Source organism: Tursiops truncatus, chromosome 9 (genome assembly GCF_011762595.2).
Source record: "Tursiops truncatus isolate mTurTru1 chromosome 9, mTurTru1.mat.Y, whole genome shotgun sequence".
Taxonomy (NCBI): domain Eukaryota; kingdom Metazoa; phylum Chordata; class Mammalia; order Artiodactyla; family Delphinidae; genus Tursiops; species Tursiops truncatus.
The window spans coordinates 15,325,041-15,352,201 of record NC_047042.1 but is presented as its reverse complement, the minus strand read 5'-3'; the positions used below and the strand labels follow the sequence as shown (position 1 = coordinate 15,352,201).

The following is a 27,161-nucleotide window of genomic DNA, read 5'->3' as shown; positions in this document are numbered from 1 at the left end:
AAGATTCAGCATGAATGAATACATGTTCTGATCAAGGACCAAAAACTCCACTGAGAAAGGAACACCACCAAAGAACACAAGATAGAGAGGACGCTTTTGTTTACTTTCATTGGATCTAGTCTGCTTTACCAGCAGGTGCAACAAATCAATACGCACATCACTTCAGCAGTATCTTAGGTCATCACTGGAAAGGAATTGAGTCTTCCTGCAGTATACACCTGAAGGTAGTAATATATTACAGACTTGTGTCTACTCTCTTAAGTACCTTTTTGGTTTTAAAACGTATAAGCTTATCTATAGTCTAATTTTACTAAGCTCTTCCAGTACCTTTATAGCATGGTCCCTCACCTGATTTTATTCTCTAAGCTGATGTCATCAAGGTGAGGAGGTGACACTGGTGACTGTGCCACTTTATAGCCAGGGCTAATGGGAAGAAAGAGACCTGATGTCTACCCCCAGTTCTGTTAACAACTGTGGCTTTGAAAAGTCACTTTACTCACCAAGTCTCAATTTCCTAATAGCTAGACTGGTCCTTCTATTGTTTTCTCCTATATTAATGGGCAAAATGAATAACTTGCAATACATCTTCCTACTGTGGTAGAAATTGAAAGTGATTCTATGGATCTTAAACACAAAATGATAGTGTATTTGCTTAATTAACATCTTCAGCAATTAATTAGTGTCCCAAACCAGAAGTCGTAACCAGGAATAACTCCAGCGCTGAATAACAGAACATAAATAACTGTTTTGATTCTATTAGCAATGAAGCAGAGAATGCCAGCAAATATCTTTTGCAAGGAATTTCAATTACATGGGATACAGTGCTTTGAAAATAATCATTAAGTTTATCAGTGAAAAAGCAAATGACACCACATACTTGAAATAGGGCTATTGTTGTCATCGCCTGGGGTCCATGACAGCTGAACACTCCTGTCTAGTTGATCCGTCAATTCTAAGTCAAAGGGAGGATTTGGGACATCTGTAGACCAAACACACACATCACAGTTAACCGCCCGACCTTAGGAGGTTCTCCTTTACTCATGATACTATTCTCGAAGGGGACTTTTAAAGACACAGCACACGTAATGGCCAGTGAGCATGCAACTGAAAGGAAATGAAAACAGCTGAGGCTGCTGGGAACACACATGCACACCCGAGAGAACCCCTCAATGAGCTCTGCTTGTTTCTCTTTGAAATGAAACTAAATCCCTTGTCACCAAAGCCAGGGGAGGACATGTATGGTTCTCCAGCACTCTCAGTGCGTGTCTTCTCATAAACATAGAGGAGCACAAACAGGAAAAATAATACGGAAGCTGAATTTCTAATAAATGGGAAATAGAGAATGGGAAATGCTGAAAAACAAATACAGGCAGATGTACATACTATTAAAAGAAGATGCAAGTGTTCTTTCTGAAACATGCTGAATTACAGATTTGGGGGCACCTGGAGAATATTTGTATTTTTAAGGGAATTCTAAAATTGATGCCATGCAGGTAGCCCTCGGCATGCAACCTTATGTGGATGTTCAGTATAAGTCAGTCAGGCATACGGGGAGGTGTGTTTAGTCTCAGAGGACACCAGGGTACAGATGCTTGTTGGGACGAAGGTGTCTGAGGAGCATGTCTGCCTCTTCTAATGGTGCTTCTGAGATCTAGAGAGTTAAAGTTCCCCCTGGGTCTTTTCCTGACCTTGCTCTTGGCAGTAACTCTGGTTCTTGGGGGAACCAGAGGCCATAGAAAAATATAAGCACTTCTTTCCTACCAGTAAAGAAGCAGTAAATGTCTACAAAGGACAGGTCTTCTACAGCATAATCCATAATACTATGTAACATCCAGCTGAGTTTTCACCACAAAATTAATTTTTGTATTTATATGTTGAATAAACATGAGGGTTCTTTAATTAAAAAGATTTCGGGAAAAAAATTGATTTAACTTCCCGACTCAGAAAAATCATGCTACGTGAAAGTGTCCTCCTTTTCGTCTTTCTTTAGTGATTTATCTTCTGTGAACACAGTGAGTTGGTGGTTTTCTTTGATAGAAAGGTCAAATGTTGTATTAAGCATCCATTGTTTTCCTATGTAAATTTCTTGAAAATGGAATCCCCAAACAACATTTAGTTTTCCAGAACAATTTTTTTTTTTTTTTTTGCGGTACACGGGCCTCTCACTGTTGTGGCCTCTCCCGTTGCGGAGCACAGGCTCTGGACGCGCAGGCTCAGCGGCCATGGCTCACGGGCCCAGCCACTCTGCGGCATGTGGGATCTTCCCGGACCGGGGCAGGAACCCGCGTCCCCTGCATCGGCAGGCGGACTCTCAACCACTGCTCCACCAGGGAAGCTCCACAACAACTTTTAATCGATTGAAATGAAAACCTAAGTTGTGGAATGATATTTGAAATTGCGTTTTCAGTCTGTAAAATATGGACGATAGCTTTTGAAAAAGCACTATGCTACTTTACAAGGAAATGCTGTCAAAGAGGGACTTTCAGCGAATGAAATGACTTTGCAATAACACATGAAATACTTGGAAGCGAGTGGCAATATATTCAGTGAAAAGTTCCCGAATTATAATGAAGAGATGATTTATAGCAGTAAATGGACAAAACGGCAGAACACCTGACAGAGCCCTTTTCCTTAAAGAAACACAATGACATGATAGAGAAAAGAAAGTAACGGACTTCTTCTGTACGTGTGAAATTGTTTGAAAGAAAACAGAGAAAAGGACTCATATTAGTTTACCGTAAATGGGAGCTGGAGTTGGAGTGGGAGCTAGAAAGGACAGTAATATAAAGGAGTTTAATCAAAATTAGTAGTGGACAGATATAATATAGCACAAGAAGACAAAGACTGAGCATGATTAAGATTATAAAACTGAGCCTTATGCTTAGCTGTGAGACACAGCATCGATAAACATGCAGTAACAACATAGAGGGAAAACCCCTTCGACTTTAAATAAAGGTAGATCATTTCCCCCCAGTTTTCTCATAAAAATATCACTAATGTGCTTAACCACCGGTTTATTGCAGTGTTGCTACAGAGTACATTTATACTGAAATTACTGCCTCAAAGGCATCTTTCAAAGAAGAAAGATGTGCATATTTAACTCACTTATAAAATGCTAAAACTGTAACAAGCAAACAGTTACTACTGACAATTTTTCCTTTCAACCTAAAACAGGGCAGCCAGTTGTGCTGTATGTGTTCTAGCTCTTACCGACAACGCGGAGCACAGCACTGGCCGAAACGTTGTCCAGAGTTGTGTTGGCCACACATGTGTAGGTCCCACCATCATCATCATTGACATCAGCGACCACCAAATGGTCCTTGTCAACAGTGAACCTGTAATTATCACATGCTCAAAGCGGCTGGAATGACGGTTTTACTGGCATGAAAGCAACTGTGAACTTGGTAAAAGGGAAAGATGATAAAGATTTGCAGCACATTAGAGCTAAAATCCTATACGATACATGCCACTTTGATAATGAGTAAAGTTGGCAAACATTTTGAATGAGGGAGAAGCTTGGGTTAGAAATGATGTCACGTCATTTAGTCTGATGGCTTTCAACCACGCCTCTGGAGTTATAGGAGCTTCCTTAAGACCAGAGGCATCTAGAGCTGAGCTGGGGGCAGCTCCAGTTACCCTGAACAGAGGGCTTTCCTAGGCTTCTGCTGCTACCACTCATCTGGCTCAATTTCTAACAAAGTGTGTATTTTAAAATAATTTGATATTAATTATTGTTTTTTTTTAATTGAACTATAGTTGATTTACAATGTTTCAGGTATACAGCAAAGTGATTCAGTTTTTTATATATATATATATATATATATATATAAAAAATACTCTTTTTCAGATTCTTTTCCATTATAGGTTATTACTGGCTATTGAATATAGTTCCCTGTGCTATACAGTAGGCCCCTGTTGTTTATTTCATATACAGTAGTGTGTATCGTTAATCCCAAATTCCCACATAGTTCTTTTAAGGGCCATTTACAAGCAACAGGGCACCATTTGGGCACAGTTGAAAGAAGCCACAGAAACCAGCAGACAACACTCCTTCCCGTCGGGGTGATGCCTGTGCCCCTCTGCATCAGCTAAAATTCTCGTCTTTGACTCTGTGTACTTTGTCAAATCGAGAGTCTCACCTGGAAAATGCGCATGACCTTTCTTTCATACCAAGCTAAAGGAATGCAATGTGCTCAGGCTCTTTCAAATTCTTTACCTGCTTTTTTTTCTTCTCCTTCTACTCGCTTTAGGTAAAATGAAAACTCCCCATCCAAATAAAAACTAGTGTCCTGTAAAATACTGACGAAGATTCAGGCTCACTCTGATGATTAAAGAGATCGTATTTCTGCTTATTTGTAAAATGGGAACGAAAACATCTGTTGAGAGTGCACCGTACAAGTTAGAAAACAATGGATGTTTTTCAAGACCTGAAAGGTTTTTCACATCCTAAATTACGCAGGAGACCAACACAAAGACAGACAAACACTGTCAGGGTCTTATTTCTATAACTTGATACCTTTTTAGGTCCAAATATTCTATAGCACGAAGAGAAAATGTATATCTCCTTTGGAGAGAGAGCAGACTTCAGAAACTTTAAAAACATAACCATCAAGTTACTGTACAATAAACCTTTCGTTCAAGAGCAGCTTAAAGAGAGAAGGAAGAGAAAGGAAAGAAATTGTCTTCAAATACCTTCCGTCACTGGGCAGCTCCCTGTGGTCCTTTAGCCACATGACGGTGGGGATTAAAGTGTGATCGTGCTTCACTATGCATTCAAAGGACACCGTGCTCCCTCTTTGCACAACTGCATATTCAGGCTGTTTAATGATCCTCGTTGGATCTGAAATGGAAAGTTACCGTTATCCATTGCCAAAGCTGGAGAATTTAACAGAATCAAGACATAGAGAACAGACTTGTGGTTGCCAAGGGGGAAGGAGGGTGGGGGAGGGAAGGATTGGGAGTTTGGGGTTATCAGATGCAAACTGTTACATAAAGAATGGATAAACAACAAGGTCCTACTGCACAGAACAGGGAACTATACTCTATAACCTGTGATAAACCATAATGGAAAAGAATATGAAAAAGAATGCATATATATATAACTGAGTCACTTTGCTGTACAGCAGAAATTAACACAACAATGTAAATCAACTATACTTCAATAAAGTAAATTTTTTTAAAAAAAAAGCTGGAGAATTTGCTCAAAGTCTCATAATACTGAAAAAATGTTTGTCACCTCTGCCTCACCTTTGATCTCTAAGTGAATGTCATTCTTCGCCATTCCTAACTTATTCCTTGCAACACATGTATAAGTTCCCGTACTGTCCTTCTGGGCCACAGGAATTTCCAAAGTTCCATTTTCATGTAAAACATAGATATCTTCACGAAGGGCACTCCCTTTAGCGCCTTTAAACCTTCATTATGAAAATGATCACAAACAGGAATAAAAATATTATAATTTGAAGTCAGACATGAAATGCCCTGTTCAAGGTCCAACACACGACACGATCTGCATTACAGTATCAAGGTCAGAGACGTCTGGAAGCTGCACAAGCATATTGCATGCCTGTAAATCAGAGGGGTTAATGCAAAGACAGATGTCAAACTGGAGGATTCAGCGATAGATGGTGCTTGAAGAATTAGGATGACAATACAAAACACTTAATTTGTAATTTTCATTATAAGAGATTCATAACTTAATAAACACATTATTAACCTATTTTATCTCTAATAAGTAATAAAATAGACACAGTGAAGACTGCTCTTTTTGACCTTTCCCCCCTACTGTGATGTCTTTGTAACTCCATCTACACGTTACAATTCTAAAGAGATTCTGACTTCAAGGTTACAAGGGTTGTACTTCTGGGAGTATAAATAGGAAAATATTCAGGGAAGGAGAAAAAGAAAGCATGCATGTAAAGTATGCCAACATTGAGCTTCCAGGTTAGTGTCAGACGGGAGAAGTGAGGATGGATGAAAAGCCGTGTGAAACTAAGCGTTAATCCGTCTCCTTTGCTAGGAAATTTTCTGCGCGAGCATCCGTGTTTGGGCTTTCATCCTACACCTGGCTTTGATCTCACACCAGGAAGTGGAGCCCCACATAGTGTCTGGCACCTGATAGACAACCCATAAATGAATGTTCCAATTTTCTTTCACTCATTCTTTCTGAGCTGCTGTCTCCCCTGGCCTTGTCTCTTTCAGCTCATGCTAAAGCAAGCTGGGAGGGTGGCAGGACTTGTACCATGAGTGGTACGTGAAAAGGGATGGTCGGAAGAGGGAGTGAAAGGATACAGGGGCGCTTGGCCGGATCCAAGCCAGGACACTCAGTGGGAGAGGAACACTGGTAATAGCAATTCTGTTTTTTAAGCTTATGGACCCTGCGTCCGCCCCAAATGATATTTTATTATCAAGGAATGTCCCCCAACCCGTCCCTCTAGCCACCATTCATGACGTCCCGGGTGATGTCCGTAGCACTGCAAAATACAGCCGCTTTAATTTTTTTCAAAAACATTCACATATCCCTCTGGGATGGACAAAGCGTGCTGCCAAAGAGGTCATCCATGTGACAGTATTTACCACAGAGTGAGTCGTTAATAAATATTTGTGAACACATTTAATAATTAATAGGGTGATGGCTTCTGCCCTGCCTTTTTCCTGTTCTCTGACTAAAACCCCACATATTGAGAAATTTGAAGGCTTTGGCAAATGTAAATATGACAAACAGATATGGCCACTACTTACCACTCGATGGTAGGCAGAGGAGACCCAAAGAAGGCACAGTCTAGTAAAGCCGGCCTGTTTGCAATGACTTGATAGAGTGTGTCTGCAGACGTAAGGATTCGTGGTGGCTCAGCTAAAAACGTTTTGGAAAGGTAAAGTAAATATTAAAATAAAATAAACACTTAGGCCCACCTGTATTTTACTGTATTTTTTTTTCAGGCCATTAGAATTCATGTTAAGGCACAGCCAATGTATCTCTCCCCTTAGCACAGTATTTTAATAACTGATTTCTTTATCTATCTCTCCAACTACACTGTGAGTTCCTTGCAGGCAGGGAATGGGACTTTTTATTGTTTCCTCCCCATAAACCAGCACAGTGTCTGGCACAAAAAATAATGGCCAAATACATTTTTGTTGGACGATTGGCCCATCAGAACCTTGGGGTAATAACCGAGGTGGGTGTGGGGGCGTGGTGGCGAACATCCAAGCCGGCAGAAAAAAAGCAGAGTGCTGATGACTCAAAACAGCACCAGAATCAAAACTGCTTCCTGTCCCTCCATCAACGTCTTAACGGCTCAGCTCTTCCTGTGATTTACTGACCTTCATTTCAAGCACGAAGGAAAAAATACCACATATTGGTTGGCTTCCTGACCCTAATTTTGTTTGAAAGGGAACCTACTCCACTTACAGAGGTGAAAGATAATTCCCCGGCATCATGAAAACAATTCTCACATAAATTCTTAACAAATTTGGTATTTTAGTAGTTTTGTCCCATATGAGAAATACAATGTTCACATAAACCCAACCCTTTCAGAATATGTTTATGTCACCGTTTTCTAAACATATTGTTATGAATTGATAAATAAATGTACATCGTGACTTAGGTCACGGCCAAACATTACGATTAATGACTTACTTTCAAAAATCAGAATCATGAAATTGTCATTCAACTTGTCAGTTTCTAAGGATGGAACAAGCAATCACATTCAGTTAGGAACAGCAGACCTATGCTGTTTTCCTTTTGAGGGGTTGGACACAATGTAACCGTCTATGAACAGAGCAGCCTCTTTGATTACCTCTACAATGAGGAATTTGCCATTGTCAAAACCATGTTATGAAAGAAAGTTAAGGCCAGACTGTAATTTCCTTTAGGGCAAGGTCTGTATCTTATCCATCTTTGTATATCCCTTACAGCTCCAAGTTCTGTGCCACTGCCTAGTAGATGCTTAATATATTTCTGCTGAATGAATGAAAAACAACAGCGGTCATGAATTTAATTTGTCATGTCTTTAATAAAGGGAGAGCTTACCCAGGACATTTACAAATGCGTTTGCCAGTAAATATCCATATTCGTTAGAGGCATTACACTGATACACCGCACTTGATCTTTCTTGAACGTTTGAAAAAATAATGGTATCGCCATCTATTTTTCTGCTGGGGTCATCAGGGGCAACTGTTTGGGTGTAAAAATAAAAAGTATATATTCATTCCTCTTTGCTTAAAAGATGTAAAGCTTGAACTCTAATTTACAGGAAGTGGAAGACTGATCTAGGTATATGCAGTAAGAAAGAGAAGACCAACAACCCAACAGAAACCACAGTTTTCCTTCCTATAATTTAGTTATCACTTATCATCATGGGTATATGCTTGATAACCATTTAGTTTTAAATGGATTGATTCTTTTCAATATTATTTTGAGAGCCTCAGGGAAAAAAAGCAACACGTTAGGTGTAAACTGCAATACAAATTCAGAAAAACATTACCTTGTTCACGAAGAAATTATGGTTATTTTTGAGAAGGCAAATTATCAAGAGGAGACAGCAAAATCTACTCCAAAAATCGAGAAATCCTTTAGATCATCCAAACCTGTGTCTTTTAAGAGTCTCTTATTGAAACAGATTGATAAATAAATATGTAAGCAAGTATAGGGCTAATAATCAAATGTGAAAGTATGTATTTTCTTGTTTTGACAATTCCTGAGGCTGAAGTAGAAATAAATTATGTGAGATTTCCCTTAAAGGCAGCAGTTTCAGCTAAATCTCTCAAATACTTAAAAAAATGTGAAGACCAGGACTGATCCTTACTGAAGCAGAATGGAACAGGTTGGTAATATAATATATGAGAATTGAGTCCAAGGCATGCCCAACAATTTGGAAGTGCTGTGCTATTGGACAATATTTTCCTTTTTGTGAACACTAAATCTTAGGCTGTGACATTACATGGCTTTAAAAGTAAACTAAGGACTTCCCTGGTGGCGCCATGGTTGGGAATCCGCCTGCCAATGCGGGGACACGGGTTCGAGCCCCGTTCTGGGAAGATCCCACATGCTGCGGAGCGACTAAGCCCGTGCGCCACAACTACTGAGCCTGCGCTCTAGAGCCCGCGAGCCACAACTACCGAAGCCCATGTGCCTAGAGCCCGCGCTCAGCAACAGGAGAGGCCACCGCAATGAGAAGCCCGCGCACCACAACAAAGAGTAGCCCCTGCTCACTGCAACTAGAGAAAGCCTGCGTGCAGCAATGAAGATCCAACGCAGCCAAAAATAAATTAAAAAAAAAAAGTACACTGAAAGGGGTAGTGGGTGTCTGTCTCGGCATGCTGATCAAACTCAAATCTAAATAACAGCACCCATATATTCAGTATCCTGTGATAAATCATAATGGAAAAGAATATGAAAAAGAATGTATATATGTAAAACTGAATCACTCTGCTGTACAGAAGTTAACGCAACATGGTAAATCAACTATACTTCAATAAAGTAAATTAAAAAAATAAATAACAGCACCATTCCTTTTAAACTGCTCTTGCACCCTGAACCACTTAATAGCCTTTACTTTCATTCTAAACATGCTTTTTCCTTTTTTTTTTTAAAGATTTTTTTGATGTGGACTATTTTTAAAGTCTTTATTGAATTTGTTACAATATTGCTTTTTTTTTTTTTTTTTTTTTTAATGTCTTGGTTTTTCAGCCACAAGGCATGTGGGATCTTAGCTCCCCCAACCAGGGATCGAACCCACATTCCCTGCATTGGCGAAGTCTTAAGCAGTGGACTGCCAGAGAAGTCCCCATTTTTCCTCTTTGATGGCAGGAAAAGGATGGGCACCTAAGACATATTTATCACTGCCTTTAGACTCCTTTATCACTTTAAAAAGCTTCAAATAGCGGGTTCGTCTGTGGTTTATTAATGAAAATAAATAATAAAAATAAATCAAACTATAGTTATTTATCCTTGTTTTATCACACATATTCAAAGTATCACGCCTACTTGTACTGCATTAGCTTCTACTGATGTTGAACAAGTTACTCCAAACTTACTGGCTTAAAATCACACAAATTTACTATCACACAGTTCTGTATGTAGTTGTATGTCTGACACTCTGACCACAATCAGTAGCTAATTTAGGAAATCATCTTAGATGCTCCAATTAGTTCAACTAGTGATAGGTGAGCCAAGATGCTTTGAGTTGGCATTTTAGCTCACATCCGCTGTTTATGACTCTAATGATTTCAAAATGGCCTTAAGGAACATGTTCTTTCTAACCAGAAGAAAAATACAAGTTGCAATTTCTTTGACAGAGAATAGATTTCCTCAGTAAATGACAGCTGAGGACTGACACGCCACACTAGCCTAGGAAGTGGACTAGTGCTGCAGCCGGCAGCCAGGTACCCTGAGAATGTAGCATCCCTCAGGGCAGCCCGTGTTCCTTGTCCCACATCCCAAGTCTAGGACCATCGGGGGCCTTTCTGACACATAGTCTCAGCAATGTCTTTCCGCTATCTCAGCAAGGCGTGCTGGCACAGAGCAGCATTTCGGGAATCCCTTTCTCTGTCAGTTATTCTTAGCACATTTGGACCCAGCAGTTGAGCACTCAGTGCTGGGCCTCCTCAGGGGACTCCCAGTGCCCACGCCATGTCCATTCTGACTGTACCTCTGTGGAACCAGCAGGCAGTGGAGGGCCAGGAGTCCCTCCAAATTTCTTGAATACTAAGCTCTTCAAAATTACATCACCAGGGCTTCCCTGGTGGCGCAGTGGTTGAGAGTCCGCCTGCCGATGCAGGGGACGCGGGTTCGTGCCCCGGTCTGGGAAGATCTCACATGCCACAGAGCGGCTGGGCCCGTGAGCCATGGCCGCTGGGCCTGCGTGTCCGGAGCCTGTGCTCCGCAATGGGAGAGGCCACAGCAGTGAGAGGCCCGCGTACCACAAAGAAAACAAAAACAAAACAAAACAAACGAACAAAAAAATTATATCACCATGTGTTTAATGGGTATAGAGTTCCAGTTTTGCAAGATCAGAAAGTTCTGGAGATCTATTTCAAAATAGTGTGAATGTACTGTAACACTACTGAACTATATGCTTAAAAATGGTTAAGATGGTAAATTTTCTGTTATGCATGATTTTTTTTAAATTGAAGTATAGCTGATTTACAGTGTTGTGCCAGTCTCTACTGTACAGCAAAGTGACTCAGTTTTACACATATAGACATTCTTTTTTCAATAATCTGTTTTTATGTGTGTGTTAGTTTCTGTTGTACACCAAAGTGAATCAGCCATATGCATACATATGTCCCCGTATCCCCTCCCTCTCGAGCCTCCCTCCCACCCTCCCTATCCCACCCCTCTAGGTCGTCACAAAGCACCAAGCCAATCTCCCTGTGCTATGCGGCTGCTTCCCCCTAGCTAACTACTTTACATTCCATTATCGTTTATCCGAGGAGATTGGATATAGTTCCCTGTGCTACACAGTAGGACCTGTTATGTGTTTTTTTTAACCACAATAAAAAGTTACCTCACCATGAACATGGAAGACTAGTTCAGTTCACAAAGCCAGTAGGACGATCTTCCCCTAGAAGGGATTCATCAAGCACAATATACACCATTTAAAAGAGCTTTTATGTAGCCCACGGTTGCATTTTTTTGTTTTGTTTTGCTATCAACTCTTTCCAGTGTTATTCTTTGCTTGAGAGGCATCTGAGTGTATCTGCTAAATGGTGCAGCCTCCAAATCTCTGGGGGAAGAGAAGACTTTTCTTCTCCATCTAGGCATTCTATCCCCTATAAGCGATGTCACTGAGCCCTTTCCTTTAAAAAAATATTATTAATTAATTAATTTATTTTTGGCTACATCGGGTCTTGGTTGCTGTGCACAGGCTTTCTCTAGTTGCGGCGAGCGGGGGCTACTCTTCATTGCAGCGCGGGCTTCTCACTGCGGTGGCTTCTCTTGTGGAGCGGGTTCCTGCCCTGGTCCGGGAAGATCCCACATGCCACGGAGTGGCTGGGCCCGTGAGCCATGGCCGCTGAGCCTGTGCGTCCGGAGCCTGTGCTCCGCAACGGGAGAGGCCACAACAGTGAGAGGCCCACGTACTGCAAAAAAAAAAAAAAAAAATTAGGTGGTTTTGGACAAATTCCATATTTAATAAGTCTGTTTTTTGCTTCAAGGAAAGTTAAAAGTAACCTGGCCAGTCCTGGAGGGACAGAGCTTTGGAAGATACTGAGATTAGGTCCCAGGCTCTTTTTGAATGAATTCTTCCGGCTGTGTAAAACGGTAGGTGCCAGGTCTGAAATGCACAGTCACAAATCAGTAACACTGTATTTTGCTGGCAGTTCCCTGGTGGTCCAGTGGGTAGACTCTGCACTCCCAATGCAGGGGGCCGGGGTTCGATCCCTGTTCAGGGAACTAGACCTCGCATGCATGCCATAACTAAAGACACAGACCTACTAGAGCATGGACTTGAGGATATGGGGAGGGGGAGGGGGAGGCTGTGACGAGGTGAGAGAGTGGCACGGACATATACACACTACTAAGCGTAAAGTGGATGGCTAGTGGGAAGCAGCCGCATAGCACAGGGAGATCAGCTCGGTGGTTTGTGACCACCTAGAGGGGTGGGATAGGGAGGGTGGGAGGGAGGGAGACGCAGGAGGGAAGAGATATGAGAATATGTGTATATGTATAACTGATTCACTTTGTTATAAAGCAGAAACTAACACACCATGGTAAAGCAATTATACTCCAATAAAATGTTAATAAATAAATAAATAAATAAGAACCATCAACTACTAAAAAAAAAACTGAATTGTGAAGATCTGAGAATGTGCTACCACATGCAAGGAATTTGGAGGTTTGGTGTGAATATAATTAATGAAGATTTAAAAAAAAAAAAAAAGATCCTGCATGCTGCAACTAAGACCCAGCACAGCCAAAATAAATAAATAAAATACATACTGAAAAAAACCACTGCATTTTGCTAACAGAACCCAAGTCTGACCCCTCCCCCTCCTGATCTAGCTTCTCCTTTTACAGTCCTCATGCGCTCTTGGCAGCCAGAGCCCGCAGAGGTGGGAGGAGAGAGTGGCAATGTCCTTAGGTGATTGCCCACAAGTCAGGAGCGGGGAGGCTGTGTATCTGGTACTGTGGTGCCCTGATAATGTCTCTGTTGTGTTGAAGCTGGCGGCAATGTCAGGCACCTGGTGGGGATGCTGCACGATGATACTGCAGAAGCACAGCTATTCCCTGTTCCTGCCCCTTGGCAACTGGTCCACCCAAGGTTTCTGCAGCCGCTTAAGTAGAGGGTGTCAGCAAGCCAGACTGTGCTCCCAGCTAACTTCTGGGGTCTACTCTAGTCTCCCCTTGAATCCTCACCATGCCAATTCTGTGCCACTATATACTATGGTAAATTTTGCTCTTTCCTGCTACCCCTGCCTCTCTGCCACCCTTCCTCCTTGCCCTGTCATTGCTGAATGCATCTGTGGGCTGCAAACTCAGCAAACTGCAGATGAAAAACAAGCCCCAGTCTCTTGTTTCCAGAATGGTACCCAAACCTCAAAGGCAGTTCTGTTCAGAGGCATCCGAATTCATGGGCAGGGTGGACAGGGGAGAAGCACGAGGCTCTTCGAATTCTACCTACTTGGGGACAGTTTTCTTCTTCATTTACTCCTTTTCCTGGATCAGGAGAGGTACACACAGGGTGGGACAGGTAGCGTTCACTTGGAACGTAGCTGTTTAAGACGTAGTATCTACAAATGAACGTATCTATGAAACAGACTCACAGACATAGGAAAGAGACTTGTGGTTGCCAAGGGAGACGGAGGTGTGGGGGAGGGAGGGATTGGGAGTTTGTGATTAACAGATGCAAACTATTATATAGTGAATGGATAGACAACAGGGTCCTGCTGTATAACAAAGGGAACTATATTCAACATCCTATGATAAACCATAATGGAAAAGAATATGAAAAAGAATGTGTATGTACAACTGAATCACTTTGTTGTACAACAGAAATTAACACAACAAAGAGACTTCCCTGGTGGCGCAGTGGTTAAGAATCCGCCTGCCAAGGCAGGGGACATGGGTTGAAGCCCTGGTCCAAGAAGATCCCATGTGCTGCGGAGAAACTAAGCCCATGCACCACAACTATTGAGCCTGCACTCTAGAGCCCACGAGCCACAACTACTGAGCCCACAGACCACAGCTACTGAAGCCCACGTGCCTAGAGCCGGTGCTCCACAAGAGAAGCCGCCGCAATGAGAAGCCTGCGCACCGCAACGGAGAGTAGCCCCCGCTCGCCGCAACTAGAGAAAGCCCGCGCGCAGCAACGAAGACCCAGCGCACCCAAAAGTAAAAAATATTAAAAAAAAAAGAAATTACCAAAACATGGTAAATCAACTATACTTGAATACAATTTAAAACTTTTTTATATTAAACATTACAAAAATATTTCATTAAAAATTAAAAAAAAAGACAGTGTCTAGCCAAGAAGTCATTCAGCAGAAGCTGTAGGTGGACTATAGTGGCTGAGGGTGGGGATGGGTAACAGCGGTGGCCCTGCCGTACCATCGTGCAGACAGCTGTGAGGGTCCCCCCCAGGTGCCTCAAGCCCAATGTCACCTTTCAGTTCTGAGATTCCGAACAGTAATCCATGCACTTTTAGCTTGGCTACCAGATGTGGAAAAAGACACCTTCCAGGGACACTTCTCATCACCTCGGTAAAAATACACAGCACCTGCTCCCAGCACTGTGGGGCAGCCTGGCGGCCAGGGCCCCTGGCTTTGCTGCCAGGCTGCACGGTGTTTCTCTTGTTGCTCGTCCACCAGAATGACTGCTGTGAGGCACGCCAGAGGCCAAGGGGCCCTGGATCTGTAGGCACCGTGGAACTCTGATCCTACTCTGCTGAGCCTCCTGTTTTCCTTCCAGCGTGGACTTAACACATACTTTGGGGATGGAAGAAATGAACTGATTTGGAACCTGATTTGAAAGATTTTGTTCTGGACCCAATCAGATGATTCGGGGTTACAGCAGACAGCTTCCACTTGTCTCCAGGGACCGCTGTCCTGCACGCCCCCGTCCCCAAAATGTAGGCTTTTCACTTTTGATCCTCCCCCCCGATATTTCATTTAAAGGGGAGTGTCTATGAGTATAATTTCAAAGCTGACTTTTTAAAGTCTAGTTGACTTACAATACGATATTAGTTTCAGGTGTAGAACACAGTGATTTGATATTCCATATAAAGTTATAAAATACTGGCTATAGTACCTGTGCTGAACATTACACCCTTGAATCTTATTTTACACCTAGAAGTTCAAAACTCATTACAGCTGCAGTTACAGGGTTCCCTGAGAGGCACCACCTGTGCCCGGTTTGGAATGCTCACAAGCTGAGCCAATCAGGAGGAAAGATCAGCTTCCTTATTTTATCTCCCCTCGTCCTCGTGTCACTGACCCACCTACATCTCCATTTTCCCCTGCTTACGATTGCATGCCGGCTGCGGAGCTTGAGGATTTATCTTTCCAACGTTCCCTGGCTCCCTGGCTTTCCTGCTCAGAAATGATGGATGTCCCCTCCCACCTGTCAGTTTCCCTGACCTCAGGGGCCCATTTACCCTTCCATAAATTGGCACAGAGCCTCTGAGATGCAAAACACAGCGCCAACGTGCTGAGCACGCTCCAGCCTTTATTGCCATTCTGAACACATTCCTAAGAAAATCAGATACTCTACCAAAAAACTTATTTTTCAGTTCTGGGCTTTCTTCCACTTTTTCTCAGTTTTCACCTATTTGTCTCTGAGAGTGGCAACAGCTTCCCAATGCACAGTCCCAAAATACTCTCTGCAGTTTTTCGTGATCCTCATCCTAGTTAAAATTGGGAATGGAAATATCCAAACCCGATTTGCTGGCCTCCTTAGTGTCGGTGTTCTCCCAGGAACACATTTCCTTTTACGGTAAACACAGGCTGTCTGTTTCTGAGGATCCGATAAGGACTGTGTTGTGTGACACAAACTCCTAATAAACACTCATGGAACCGGGTCTCTCACCCCCTCTAGACCTGCAGTGGTAAGACCTTGATGGTGAGAAGAAGGGACGTGTCTCATTTAAAATCTGCCAGCAGCTTTCAGGTCCATCTTAGGGTGAAGACTTGCAGGAAAGCCAGTTTAATGGACCTTGTGGGTATGTAAAAGTGGAACCAATTTTTGATTCTGGCTTGGAGGCAAAATGTGGAGCTAAGCTGCTCTGCATCATAATCCTAAAGGTTCTCTTTATTGGGGGTAAAGAATATCTTTGCAGATTATTATGCTACTGACTGGGAGAGTGAACCTGAGGCTGGGTTTGAAACAGAAACCGGTTTTCTCTCTCTCTCTCTCTCTCTCTCTGGGTCTAAGAGAAGGTCTGAACTTCAAGAAGGGGAAAATGTCCAAAAATTCACCTCTTAGTAGCAGCTGGTGGTAAGCGGGGTCAAGAAAAAGGAAAGGCAGTAGGCTCCCTGTGAATGGCCATGGGCCTAGGAATCCGGGAGCAGGAAGACGCATTATCCATTTTAAGTTTTCTTTGCTATAATTCCCTTATATTATGCTCAAGCCTTTAACCAAGTTTTGTAAAACTGGTCTTTGTTGTGATTTAGAAGATTGATGGAAAGCCTGTGGTCACACTTTGGGGAACTGTTCCTGGCAGCAGGGGGGCAGCCTGGACAAGCTGGCTGAGAGACAGCTGGAGTGGTCCAGGGAAGGTGGCAGAAGAGGTGACACTTGGCAGCTAGGACCATATAGGTATCGCTCAAGGATGATCTCAGCAATACGGAGGGAGGGAAAACTGGTCAAAGATGGAGCACCCGGCAGAGGACTGGGGTCAGAGGATGTGTTCTTCTTTGGGTATTAAATGGGATGGTGACCTTTCAAGACTGGAGAACGTGGGAACATCTGGGCTCTACTTAGGAATGAAAACCTCTTTACATTAAGACAGTTGTATTTCTTATTCTTGTCATATCCACTGTCTCTATTCCTAGCCTCCCCACCCATCCCCTCCGACTCCTGCGATGTTTCCACAAATCACTTGACATTTTGAACAAAGAAGATAATCTGAACTTTTCAGTGATGTTTATTTCTCACCCTGTCATTCTTCCTATGATCCATGTAAAAAACAGAGGAAATATTGCCAAGTTCCAACCAGCACATGCCGTTATGTTAATAGCATAAATGGGACTTCACTGGTGGCGCAGTAGTTAAGAATCCGCCTGCCAATGCAGGGGACACGGGTTTGAGCCCTGGTCCGGGAAGATCCCACATGCCACAGAGCAACTAAGCCTGTGTGCCACAACTACTTAGCCCACGTGCCACAACTACTGAAGCCCACATGCCTAGAGCCCGTGCCTCGTAACAAAGAGAAGCCGCCACTTGCCACAACTAGAGAAAGGCTGCGCGCAGCAATGAAGACCCAACGCAGCCAAAAAAGAAAAAAAAATAGCTTAAACGATGCATCATAATAAATTATATCTAAAGGTAGTAAAATTAAAATCTAAAGGTAATTTCGTGCCTCTGTTTAACTTATATATGGCTTCCTCCCTTAAGCCAAGTTATTTTATCACCATTTGTACCCTGTGGAGATGTCACTACGCTCCGAAAATATACTGCAATTGAAGCCACTCAAGGAAACTTACTTTCTATGGGGACTCCATTCAATAACCAGCTAATTCTGGGTTTGGGGTTGCCATTAGCTCTGCAGGTCAGGGTTCCATCCTCTCCTGGGGACAGCACAAGATTTTGAGGTGCTATGATCCAGTACGGAGCCGCTTTGTGAGGAAAGGAAAAAAAACCCACAAAAAATTGAATCAAATAAGTTATTCTAGCAAACTGAACTATCTTAATAAAAAGAAGTATTTTGCAAAACATTTGTTAGTTTCATTTTTTTTAGAGTGAATCGATTTATGCTTCAAAGAACACTTCAGATTTTCAGAAGAATGTTGAAGAAGACTCAGTGACATCTATGTATTATTTCTAGAGCCTTTTGATTCAAATATCGTCATCTTGTTTTACATTACGTTAATCAGACATCGAAGAGGTAACAGATTTCTCTAACGTTGTAGAGGAATTTACAGGTACAGATAGGGCTAAGAAACGTGAATTTAAAATCTGAGCCCTGTAGAATACATACAATTATAAATCTGAGCCCTGTAGAATACATACAATTATAAAATTGGGAAGCAGTTTTTAAAGCTTTGCAGTTTTGGAAAGCTGCCAAGTTAGTATAGCGTGTTCTTAGAAGCCCTTCATCAGCTTTCTCTTACAAAACCATGGAACAGATACCAAAACAAGAAATTAACATTGGATACCATCAGCTCAACTACACACTGTATGAGGAGTTCCCCAATTTTTCCCCTAATGTCTTATTTCTGTCTCAGGACCCTGTCCTGGACACCACATTGCGTTTAATTGTCACATCTTCTTACTTAGTTTCCTCCGATCTGGAAGTTTCTTGCTCTTTCCTTGTTTTTCATGAACCCGAGACTTTTAAAGACAACTAGTCAGTTATTTTGTAGAACATCTTTTTTTTTTTCTCTAAATAATCAAGAGCTTTTTGGTTATTTTTTGTAATAAGGAACATCCTCTTTTCATCATTCTCAGGACAGAAATGGAGAAAAGTGAATATATGTCAGTGTTAGTCATAAGTGTTACATATCAATGTTAATTACCAGCCCAACACTATAAGTTCTCCATCATCTCTCTTTTTCTCATGAAGAGTTTCTTCCTTGAACATCCTTCCAGACTTACAAAGGAGAACTAGTCAACTGAATTCTTTCAGGGATAAATCAAGCTTACTAAATTGATTAATCTTTGTATTTCTCCTAAGGTATGTTCTCTACTTCTTATCTGTAACTAAAATATTCTGTGAAACATTTTCAACATGCACTCATTCCTAGAGAATGTTTCTACCAGTGACTACTGAATTCTCCTACAGATCAATGGGAAGGTTTTAAGTGAACAAAAGCTCTTCCATCTAAGGTCAAATTTGGTGATTTCTGAGTGAAGAACTCCTGAATTTTTAGATTATAATCACCATCCAACCACCGCCATCAGTATCATAATTACTTCTTTTTATAAAAAAAAGGTTATACTCCATTTACAGTTATTATCAAATATTGGCTATATCTCCCATGTTGTACAATAGATCCTTGTAGCTTATTTTAAACATCATAGTTTGTACCTCTTAACCCTCTACCCCTTTACTGCCTCTCCCCACTGGTAACCACTGTTGTAGACGTCCATCATATCTGGGAGTACATGATACTGACATGGCTTATGAGTGGTTATATTAACCTTGATCACTTGTTAGAGTGATGTCTGCCAGGTTTCTCCACTGTAAAGTTATGATTTTCCTGCTTTCCATGTTCTATTCGTTAGAAGCAAGCAAGTCCAGCCCTCACTCAAGGGGAGGACAGTTAAGTTCCACCTCCTTAAGGCACGAGGAGTAAAGAATTTGTGGACATATATTAAACCTGCCTCAATAATTAATTTTTGGGGGGTGAGGGGAGAAGAAACACTTTGAGGCTATGCAAATATCCTGTTTCTCCTTAAAGTTCCGTCCCATAATTTTAGCATTCATCACTAGCTCTTGCCTACAGCAGTTATAACTGTGGGATTCTAACTGTGATTTCCTATTTCCTTCATTCTTTCTACACTTATTAATTGGAATCCTCTACAAGGAAGATCCGAGGGAGTGAATTTTTAACCTGATTTAGATGCACTATAAATAGCAATGAGAAGAGATTCAAGGTGCCATGTATGTTGATATAAATTACATTATTATTGAATATAATCAAAGGCATTTGATTGAAGACTCAGGGATTCTCAATGGAGGCAAGAGCCATGTATTTTAGACAATGATATACCTTTAACTGTGACAGAAATGATATGATGGATGGCTCCTAGTGCATTTTTGGCTATACACTGGTAATTCCCAGAGTCTGCTTCTGTAACCTGAACAATCTGCAGAGTTTTCTTAAAGTTCCTATAAAATGTCCGGTTGATGGGGAGTGTTCCATCTTCTTTTATCCAGTAAATAATTGGGGTAGGCCTGATAAGATGAATAAACAATAACATTACAAGAAAAGAAGTTCACCTAGCTGCTTTTGAGGGTGATTTTCATGCGAGCTTGTCACAAACATAAAGATCATGAGGAATATATAGAGATTTTACCTAGCACCACACTTTCCTGAGTCATGCTCAAAACCTTACACTTCAGTCTGTAAGTTACCATTTTCACACAAGCAGAACTGTCCTAATTTACGGCACACTGTGAACTTGGACTTCAGGGATCTGGTGAGAATGGCAGCAAGACTTACTTGACTGAAGGGACCTAATTATTTTCTTCAAAGTTCTGATCGGTGAGGCACTCTTGGAAAATTCTGCATGAAGGGACTATGTCAATCAAAAGAATGACCATGAAATTAATGACACCGAGTTATCCTTTTTTTATCGGCTAGAGCTAAAAATGCCAGAGAAAGAGCTGATATACATATTTGTGCCCATGAACTTTTCACACATTTCCATTTCAAATGGAAGCACCTCCCTATCTTATAACAGGCTATCTGATGAAGTGATTAGAGGAATCGTGCTCTTACTTTAGTTTCATTATTAGTGATATTTTAAAATACCAATTGACAGAAGCAGGCCCAACTCATGTGTTACTCATACCATTTCTCACCTATGTTTCTTATTAAATCATGAACTATAGCGGCAGATGAAAAGCCAGACATAGGCTTAGAGTTAAAAGGTCTGCTTCAAAATCCCAGCCTTATCCCTAAATTGCTCTCTGATCTTGGATCCCTGACCCTTTTGGGCCTCAGGTTTCTCTGTTGCCTTAATGCGCAGAATGATGCTTGTTTTGATCTGGTGACTTGAGAAGGTTTTCATGAGGGTAAAATAAAAATCCATTCAATACATTTACTGAGACTAAATTATAGACCAAGCACCGAGTTGTGTGTTGGGAAGATAAAGATAAAAAACAGAATGGTCCACGCCCTCAGGAAGATCACAATGTATTTATCATTAGAAATGCAAGTGGAATTAATGGATTGTAGGATTTTTTTCATTTGTTTTGTCGAATAAAAATAATTGAACAGATATATTTGAGGAACTGAATTGTGAGTAGTGTGATTTCCCGACACGGCCAGCAGAGGCCTCCATGCGCCTCCGGAGGTAAAATTATTCCTGGAGGCCAATTCTGGGATTCTAGGAAGGAATGTGGACTTGGAGTCCCAGGCCAAAGACAGCACAGATCCTAACACGTGATCACAACATGTTTCCGAGATTCCAATCAATGTTTTCAGCAAATGTGCCTTATCAGTAGTACTTGCTCTGTGTCCGGCATAAGAGGGAACTACATAGAGAAGCTTGCCTTAAACGTTTTCCTAATATGGGACTCCTGTCAAGGGCACGTGTGTTCTGGGGGTGGCGTCAGTTTTGAGGTCTGCACAGATGAGACATCTGCAAAGAAGCTGGGCTGGTGACTGGTCACTAGGAAGCAGGGGTTGGGACAGTGTGCCAGGTAGGTTAGGTCCTGTGAGGCCATGTTTGCCTCTGCTGTTAGGAGAACAAGCCAGGGCGAGATTGCTAGAGGGATGTGAGAAACTCATGGTCAAGAGCTCCGTTGCCCTGCTCATAGCCAGCAGACCCAGAGCTGTGAACCCAGAGCCGAGCCGCCCAGCAGATGCACAAACAGGGTCAACTGAAATCAGTCAGATCTAGCCTGTTACAGCACAGCTGCCCTGCAGACCTGCAGACAAACGATCAGTGATAAACAGCTATGGGTTTTAAGGCACTAATTTTTGAGATGCTTTGTTAGACAACAGTAGCAAAATAATAACCTGAATTACATAATCAGAGCAGTCAGAAGGTGATTACTGATACTTATCTCAAAAGGAACACTATTAACAAAATATTTTAATAACATGAAATTTATATGGCCTGTTTTGGAAGGAATTATCACATTTTTCTTGATGCTTAATGGAATCAACATAAAACAATGACTCTTGTTATGATATTAACGCCTCTCTACCAATCTACTATGTTTACATAAGAAGTGGACATCAAGACAGACAGAGTTAACTCACAGCCCTTCTGCAATGCACTCAAGTGAAAGGACATTTCCTCGTAATTCCTCTTTGCGGCTTGCATTGCCTTCTGGAGTTAAAAATGTTGGTGGCCTCTCTCTATGTGATTTAGCTGCAAACGAGAAAATCAATATGCATTCAGAGTTATGAACACGGATTTCTAGAAGCCCCGTTCACTGTCTAAGAACCTAATCCCTTTGCAAATCCATTTAGCATTTGATTGGGAAATCTGGTAAACAGACACACTCTTTGCCCTGCAAATAGCCATCACTCACTCAGCCGGAAGCAGAAAGTATTCTGGTTGCACCACAAGCACTAATAATAAGAACTTTTTTCCTCTTGTACATTTCCCTAATTTGGGTTAGGGTCCTATGAATTTCTGGTGAGTTGGCAAATTTTCAAAATGTAGACATAGAGAGGAAAATCATGTTATCAAACTATCCATCTCTTAAGATGAGTGTGCACGTCAAATGGAAAATGAGCTGTCTGGAAGATAAGGTGATGGAAGGGGTATTTTGCTTTACCCTAGGGACAACATTATAGTCAATTCCATTGACCAATCGTGAAGATAAATCGTGATGGACATCTAACATATCAAAACTGCAAAGTTTATGGAAAACAAAACAAAACACAACTAGAAAGTGACTGCAGAGGTATGGCAAATTGTGTGTCATAAATTAAGGGTGGACTTAAAGCAATTGAAATGGGTTTCCTTGACAAAAACGTAAAAAAAGGGCTCAAGTCAGAAATCTCAGGAAGATACCTACAGACTACCTTCATGTTTTATGTAGTCCTTGCCTAAATGTGGCCTTATCTCCTGATGGCCTCTCAGAAAAACTTAAAGTCGAAATCATACCGTCTTGAGGTCCTAAGAGCCCTTTACAGTGTTCAACACTTTAATGTATTATCTACTTGATGCTCATAAAAACTGAAAAGGTAACATATGAATTCTTCTCATTTCTCAGAAGAAAAGACTGAACACCAGAGAAGGTATTACTGGAGATAAATTAGAGTTTTCCTTAGATTTTACTGCTCTGAAATCACTTTGGGAATGATTTTGAGACCCATATTTTTCAGGAGGATTTTAACATAAAATAAAATAAGGTAAGATAAAATAAAATAAAATAAAATAAGGCAGGAGTTGTGATCTGTTTACTCTGTTCATTGATAGTACCTTAATGTTTTTTACTTCATATCTCAAAGGTAAAAAATTAATACAGCAGAAATTCTGCCTTATAGATAATTAAGAGGACCCCATATCCAGAACCCATAATTTTCAGGTATAGACTCTATACCTGAGAGCCATATTTCCATTAAGGAAATCAAATTCTTTTCTTTTTAAAAGAATGAAGTTAAATCCTCTATTTTTAAAAAGATTACTTCCACTGAAGACAGTCACTCGATTTTAAACAAAACTAAGAGAAATACTATTGCTAATTATATGACGTTGATAAGGTCATGTGAAAACAGATGGAAATACGATGATTTACTATCAAAATCCACTTAATATTAATTGCAGAAAGTTTACTAAGACTTTGACGTTAGTATTTTAGCAAGTTAACGCACCTTGCCAACTCTTATTTAATTCATGAGAAAAGCTTATGAGCCAGACAAAATATGAAAAATGTAATTCTGAACATATACGAAAGATTTTTTTTCCAAATCTCGTGGAATGGTTCTTTACATGAAAACAGTTATAGTAACTTTCATTATTATACATACAACATGGAACACGTTTTAGTGACATGTTTGAAAGCTCAGAGCTAAACTTCATATGAAACATACATTGATTTTAGTGGTATTAAACATGGAACTAGGAATTTCATAAAGAAATAAGGTTAAACAGCCATGGAGGTGAAGTTAGTGAACTAAATTCTACAATGAAGGAGACATATCAGTTACAATCACCATAACTCACCACCATAAAACTCAGTGTCACTCAAATTAGCAGCTATAGTGTCATTCAATTCATCCACTGAAATAAACAGAATATTATGAAGAATGCAAAAAGTAGGGGGCAGGGGATTGTAAAAAAAAGTATTGGGCAACAAAAGCAAACATATATACCTATGCTGACCGAGTACCATCCCTACCAAGTAAAAACAGTGCTTTACATTGTATAGAACTATTTCATTAATTCACTCAGCCACCCCCCAACCAGTAATATGTGAATATATAACCGAAGCAGCAGGACTCCCAATTAAAGGCATCGTGGAGCATAAAGCACTCACAAATGCTCAGAACACTAAGTAGATTCAGGAAGTTACCATGGCAACAGTAATGGTATGACAGCAAAAACTGTAAAATACAGTATTTAAGGTAGGCAAGCTCCTTATAATATTGATACATATGCCAACACTTTAGCGACTATTCACAGGTACTTTCCTGATCAGTGAACCTGTTTACTTCAAAGCTAGTAGGATTTAATAATTCATACATTTGCACACATTTGTAAACATCATGGCAAGAGAGTTTCTGGAAACTGAACTCTTACCTGAAATCACCTTCACAGAAATAGGTTGCTTCTGCTGTATGGTTTGAGTGTGATTAAATCGTGCGTAACAGATGTAGTCTTCCCGGGTATCCTCTGGGAGCACATTGGAAAAATAAAGGTCTCCATTCAGACCCTGGGAAACTCTCTCACTCTGTGGAAGTCTTTGAAAGGCTGGAGAAAGGCGGAGAGACATCTAGATCATTCCATCACAAAGTAGCCACTTTGCAAATTAGTGAGATAAATGTATCTACTAATAACTAGTTCTGTGAACTTCACTTGAATGTTTTTTTTTTCTCTATAAAGATCTTTGAGTAAAAGCAAATAACTGTAAAAAAAAAAAAAAAAGACACATGTATTAAAACTCCAATTGTACCTGCCAGACCCTCATTTCTCTGGAGTGGGTGTAGAGGTGAGATTAGAGTTGTCCAGTGAAGGGTTTCATGAAGCAAGCATAAACCAAAAAATGTTTTACAGAGTTTGCATGACTTTTCCTAACATTTAAGTTAATCCCTAATTGTTAATCATAGATACACACGTATCTCAGAAAGTGCATTATGGAAACTTGTAAGGATGTTAACACGGGTTGCATCTATTGCAGTACATACACAGTCAGACACCTTATACTGTGACAGCACCTAACTGTGATGAACTAGGTCCTGGGCAAGGTGTCAGGTGGACCCGGTTCCCTGCCCTGAGCTTGGGATCTAACTGGAGATCAGGCAGCAAACAGGCAATTAACAACAGGGTGTAATGCTGCAGACGTGCCACTCAGAGGCCCCCCACACCCAGCCTCCCTCACCTCCTCTACTTTTTCTTTTTAGTGTTACCTATCACCTTCTAACAGACAATGTACTTTACCTGTCATGCGTATGGCTTATAGCCCGTCTCCCCGCACTAGAATTTAAGTTCCAGAAGGACGGAGACCGTCATCTGCTTTGTCTACTGTTGTAGCCCTAAAAAATGCACCTGGCCCCTCACAGAAGCTCCAAAATGAAATGAATAACCATCAGCATTCTGACTTTCCAGTTTCACATTTAACAACCGACTTCTCCTCAGGCCCAAGGAACAGTCTAGCCTCAGGCGTGGAGGGGGGATTTTCTAAGGCGATGAGGAACTCAGGGAGATGGGACCAATGATCTATGTGTGAACTGACACTTGGCTGGCTAGCATGACTCAGGAAGCATCTGACTCAGTTCACTGGGAGAGTTCTTCAGCTCTGACGTGAGAGAACCAGGAAAAATTGTACCTCCTAGTTGCCTGGGGCCAGGTGTCATGTCTCCTGGAGGATTTCTCGAGTCTGAGTCAAGCAGATGTGCTCCTACAGCAGCAGGTGCCCTATCTAAAATGTCATGAAATGCAAAATTATGGGGAAAAGCCTGCAGCTCCCTTGGGCAGGAAAAGGTAGGGAAATGTGGAGCCAGACCTTGAAAGGATGCTGGTTAGCCATGTTAGTCAAGTTCTAGGTCAAGATGGGGGTTTGGATGGTGGTTGTAAATTCATGGTTTGAAGCCATTAACCAGGGAAAGGGTTGTTTTAAAAAATAACTCCGAAAAATAATGTACATTTATTTCATGAATACAAAGAGCTAAAGATAGGGACACATTTATTCTCTTCCATTTCTCCTGCTGTATTTTATTATGGACCGGTGTTGGGAGATCAAATGAAAGGGAACGCCATTTTATGAGGATGGTAGCACTTTGCCCAAGGAGTTCCTTGGCATTACATTGGGGACAAAAATGTATGCAGATAGGAATACCATGATAAGGTCATCTTCCCAGAAGAATGCTACACAGATCTGAATTTTTTCTCATATCCAGATGAAATTTCACTTGAAAGGTCCAGACGCTTTGCCTACAGCCTAAAATGTATGTAAATGACATGGCCAGCAGTGCAATGTGACAAAAATAAGTTACATATTCAGATGATTCTGAGACTCTACATGTATATGCCTCTTTATTAAGTGGAAAAGTCATCAATTCTGAGTAAGAACCAATAACCAAATATTGGGTCTCATTTTGGCAGTACATTTGGATACTGTCATCCTCGACCACGTAACCCACTCATTTCCATTTGATTTGTTACTTATTCTTTCAAAATCTGTAAAAGCTGTTATGTGATCATAGGAAAAATATCTTCGCCCATTTATTCATTTATATATTGATTTTCCATTTCTTTGTGATACTTTCTCTGAGTGCTTTGATACAGAACAGTCAAAACTGGAAATGAAATGTGAGAGCTGAACTTTATCTTCAGTAATGTACACAGCTGGTGATTTCAAAGGAAATCATGTCACTGAGAACAGAATGTATTCCCTACACATATTTTGCAACCATTCCCACCATTCTACCCAAAGGACTCTTGTCAAGGTCAACAGCGACCACCGTGTTGCCAAATGTAATACTCATTTCTCAGTCAGATTGGAAATTGATCTCTCAGCAGTATTTGAACCGGCTGATATTCTGTCTTCCTGACACTTTCTTCCCCTCGTCCCGGGGACACCCTCTCTTTTTGTTTTCTTCTTACCTAAGTGACTGCTTCTTCTCATCTACTTTCCTTGGCTCCCTAAGTTCTTGGC

The 27,161-nt window shown here is 41.1% G+C and overlaps 1 protein-coding gene across 5 annotated transcripts in view; it reads right to left on the bottom strand.

Moving 5' to 3' along the window:
• The window catches only part of NRCAM (neuronal cell adhesion molecule), a 323,257-nt gene that overhangs the window by 52,563 nt on the left and 243,533 nt on the right, over positions 1 to 27,161 (bottom strand). For 3 of the 5 annotated variants that reach the window (XM_073809554.1, XM_019940696.3, XM_073809555.1), the window contains 11 exons: positions 24,587 to 24,757; positions 24,011 to 24,067; positions 22,093 to 22,204; positions 19,870 to 20,054; positions 17,641 to 17,772; positions 8,030 to 8,173; positions 6,742 to 6,853; positions 5,248 to 5,414; positions 4,693 to 4,840; positions 3,211 to 3,335; positions 878 to 979 (listed from right to left, as the gene is read on the bottom strand). In XM_073809554.1, the coding sequence (XP_073665655.1) occupies positions 878 to 979; positions 3,211 to 3,335; positions 4,693 to 4,840; positions 5,248 to 5,414; positions 6,742 to 6,853; positions 8,030 to 8,173; positions 17,641 to 17,772; positions 19,870 to 20,054; positions 22,093 to 22,204; positions 24,011 to 24,067; positions 24,587 to 24,757 (1,455 nt within the window). The remainder of the gene's footprint in view (positions 1 to 877; positions 980 to 3,210; positions 3,336 to 4,692; positions 4,841 to 5,247; positions 5,415 to 6,741; positions 6,854 to 8,029; positions 8,174 to 17,640; positions 17,773 to 19,869; positions 20,055 to 22,092; positions 22,205 to 24,010; positions 24,068 to 24,586; positions 24,758 to 27,161) is intronic. The other 2 variants (XM_073809556.1, XM_073809557.1) reach the window with 1 other exon arrangement.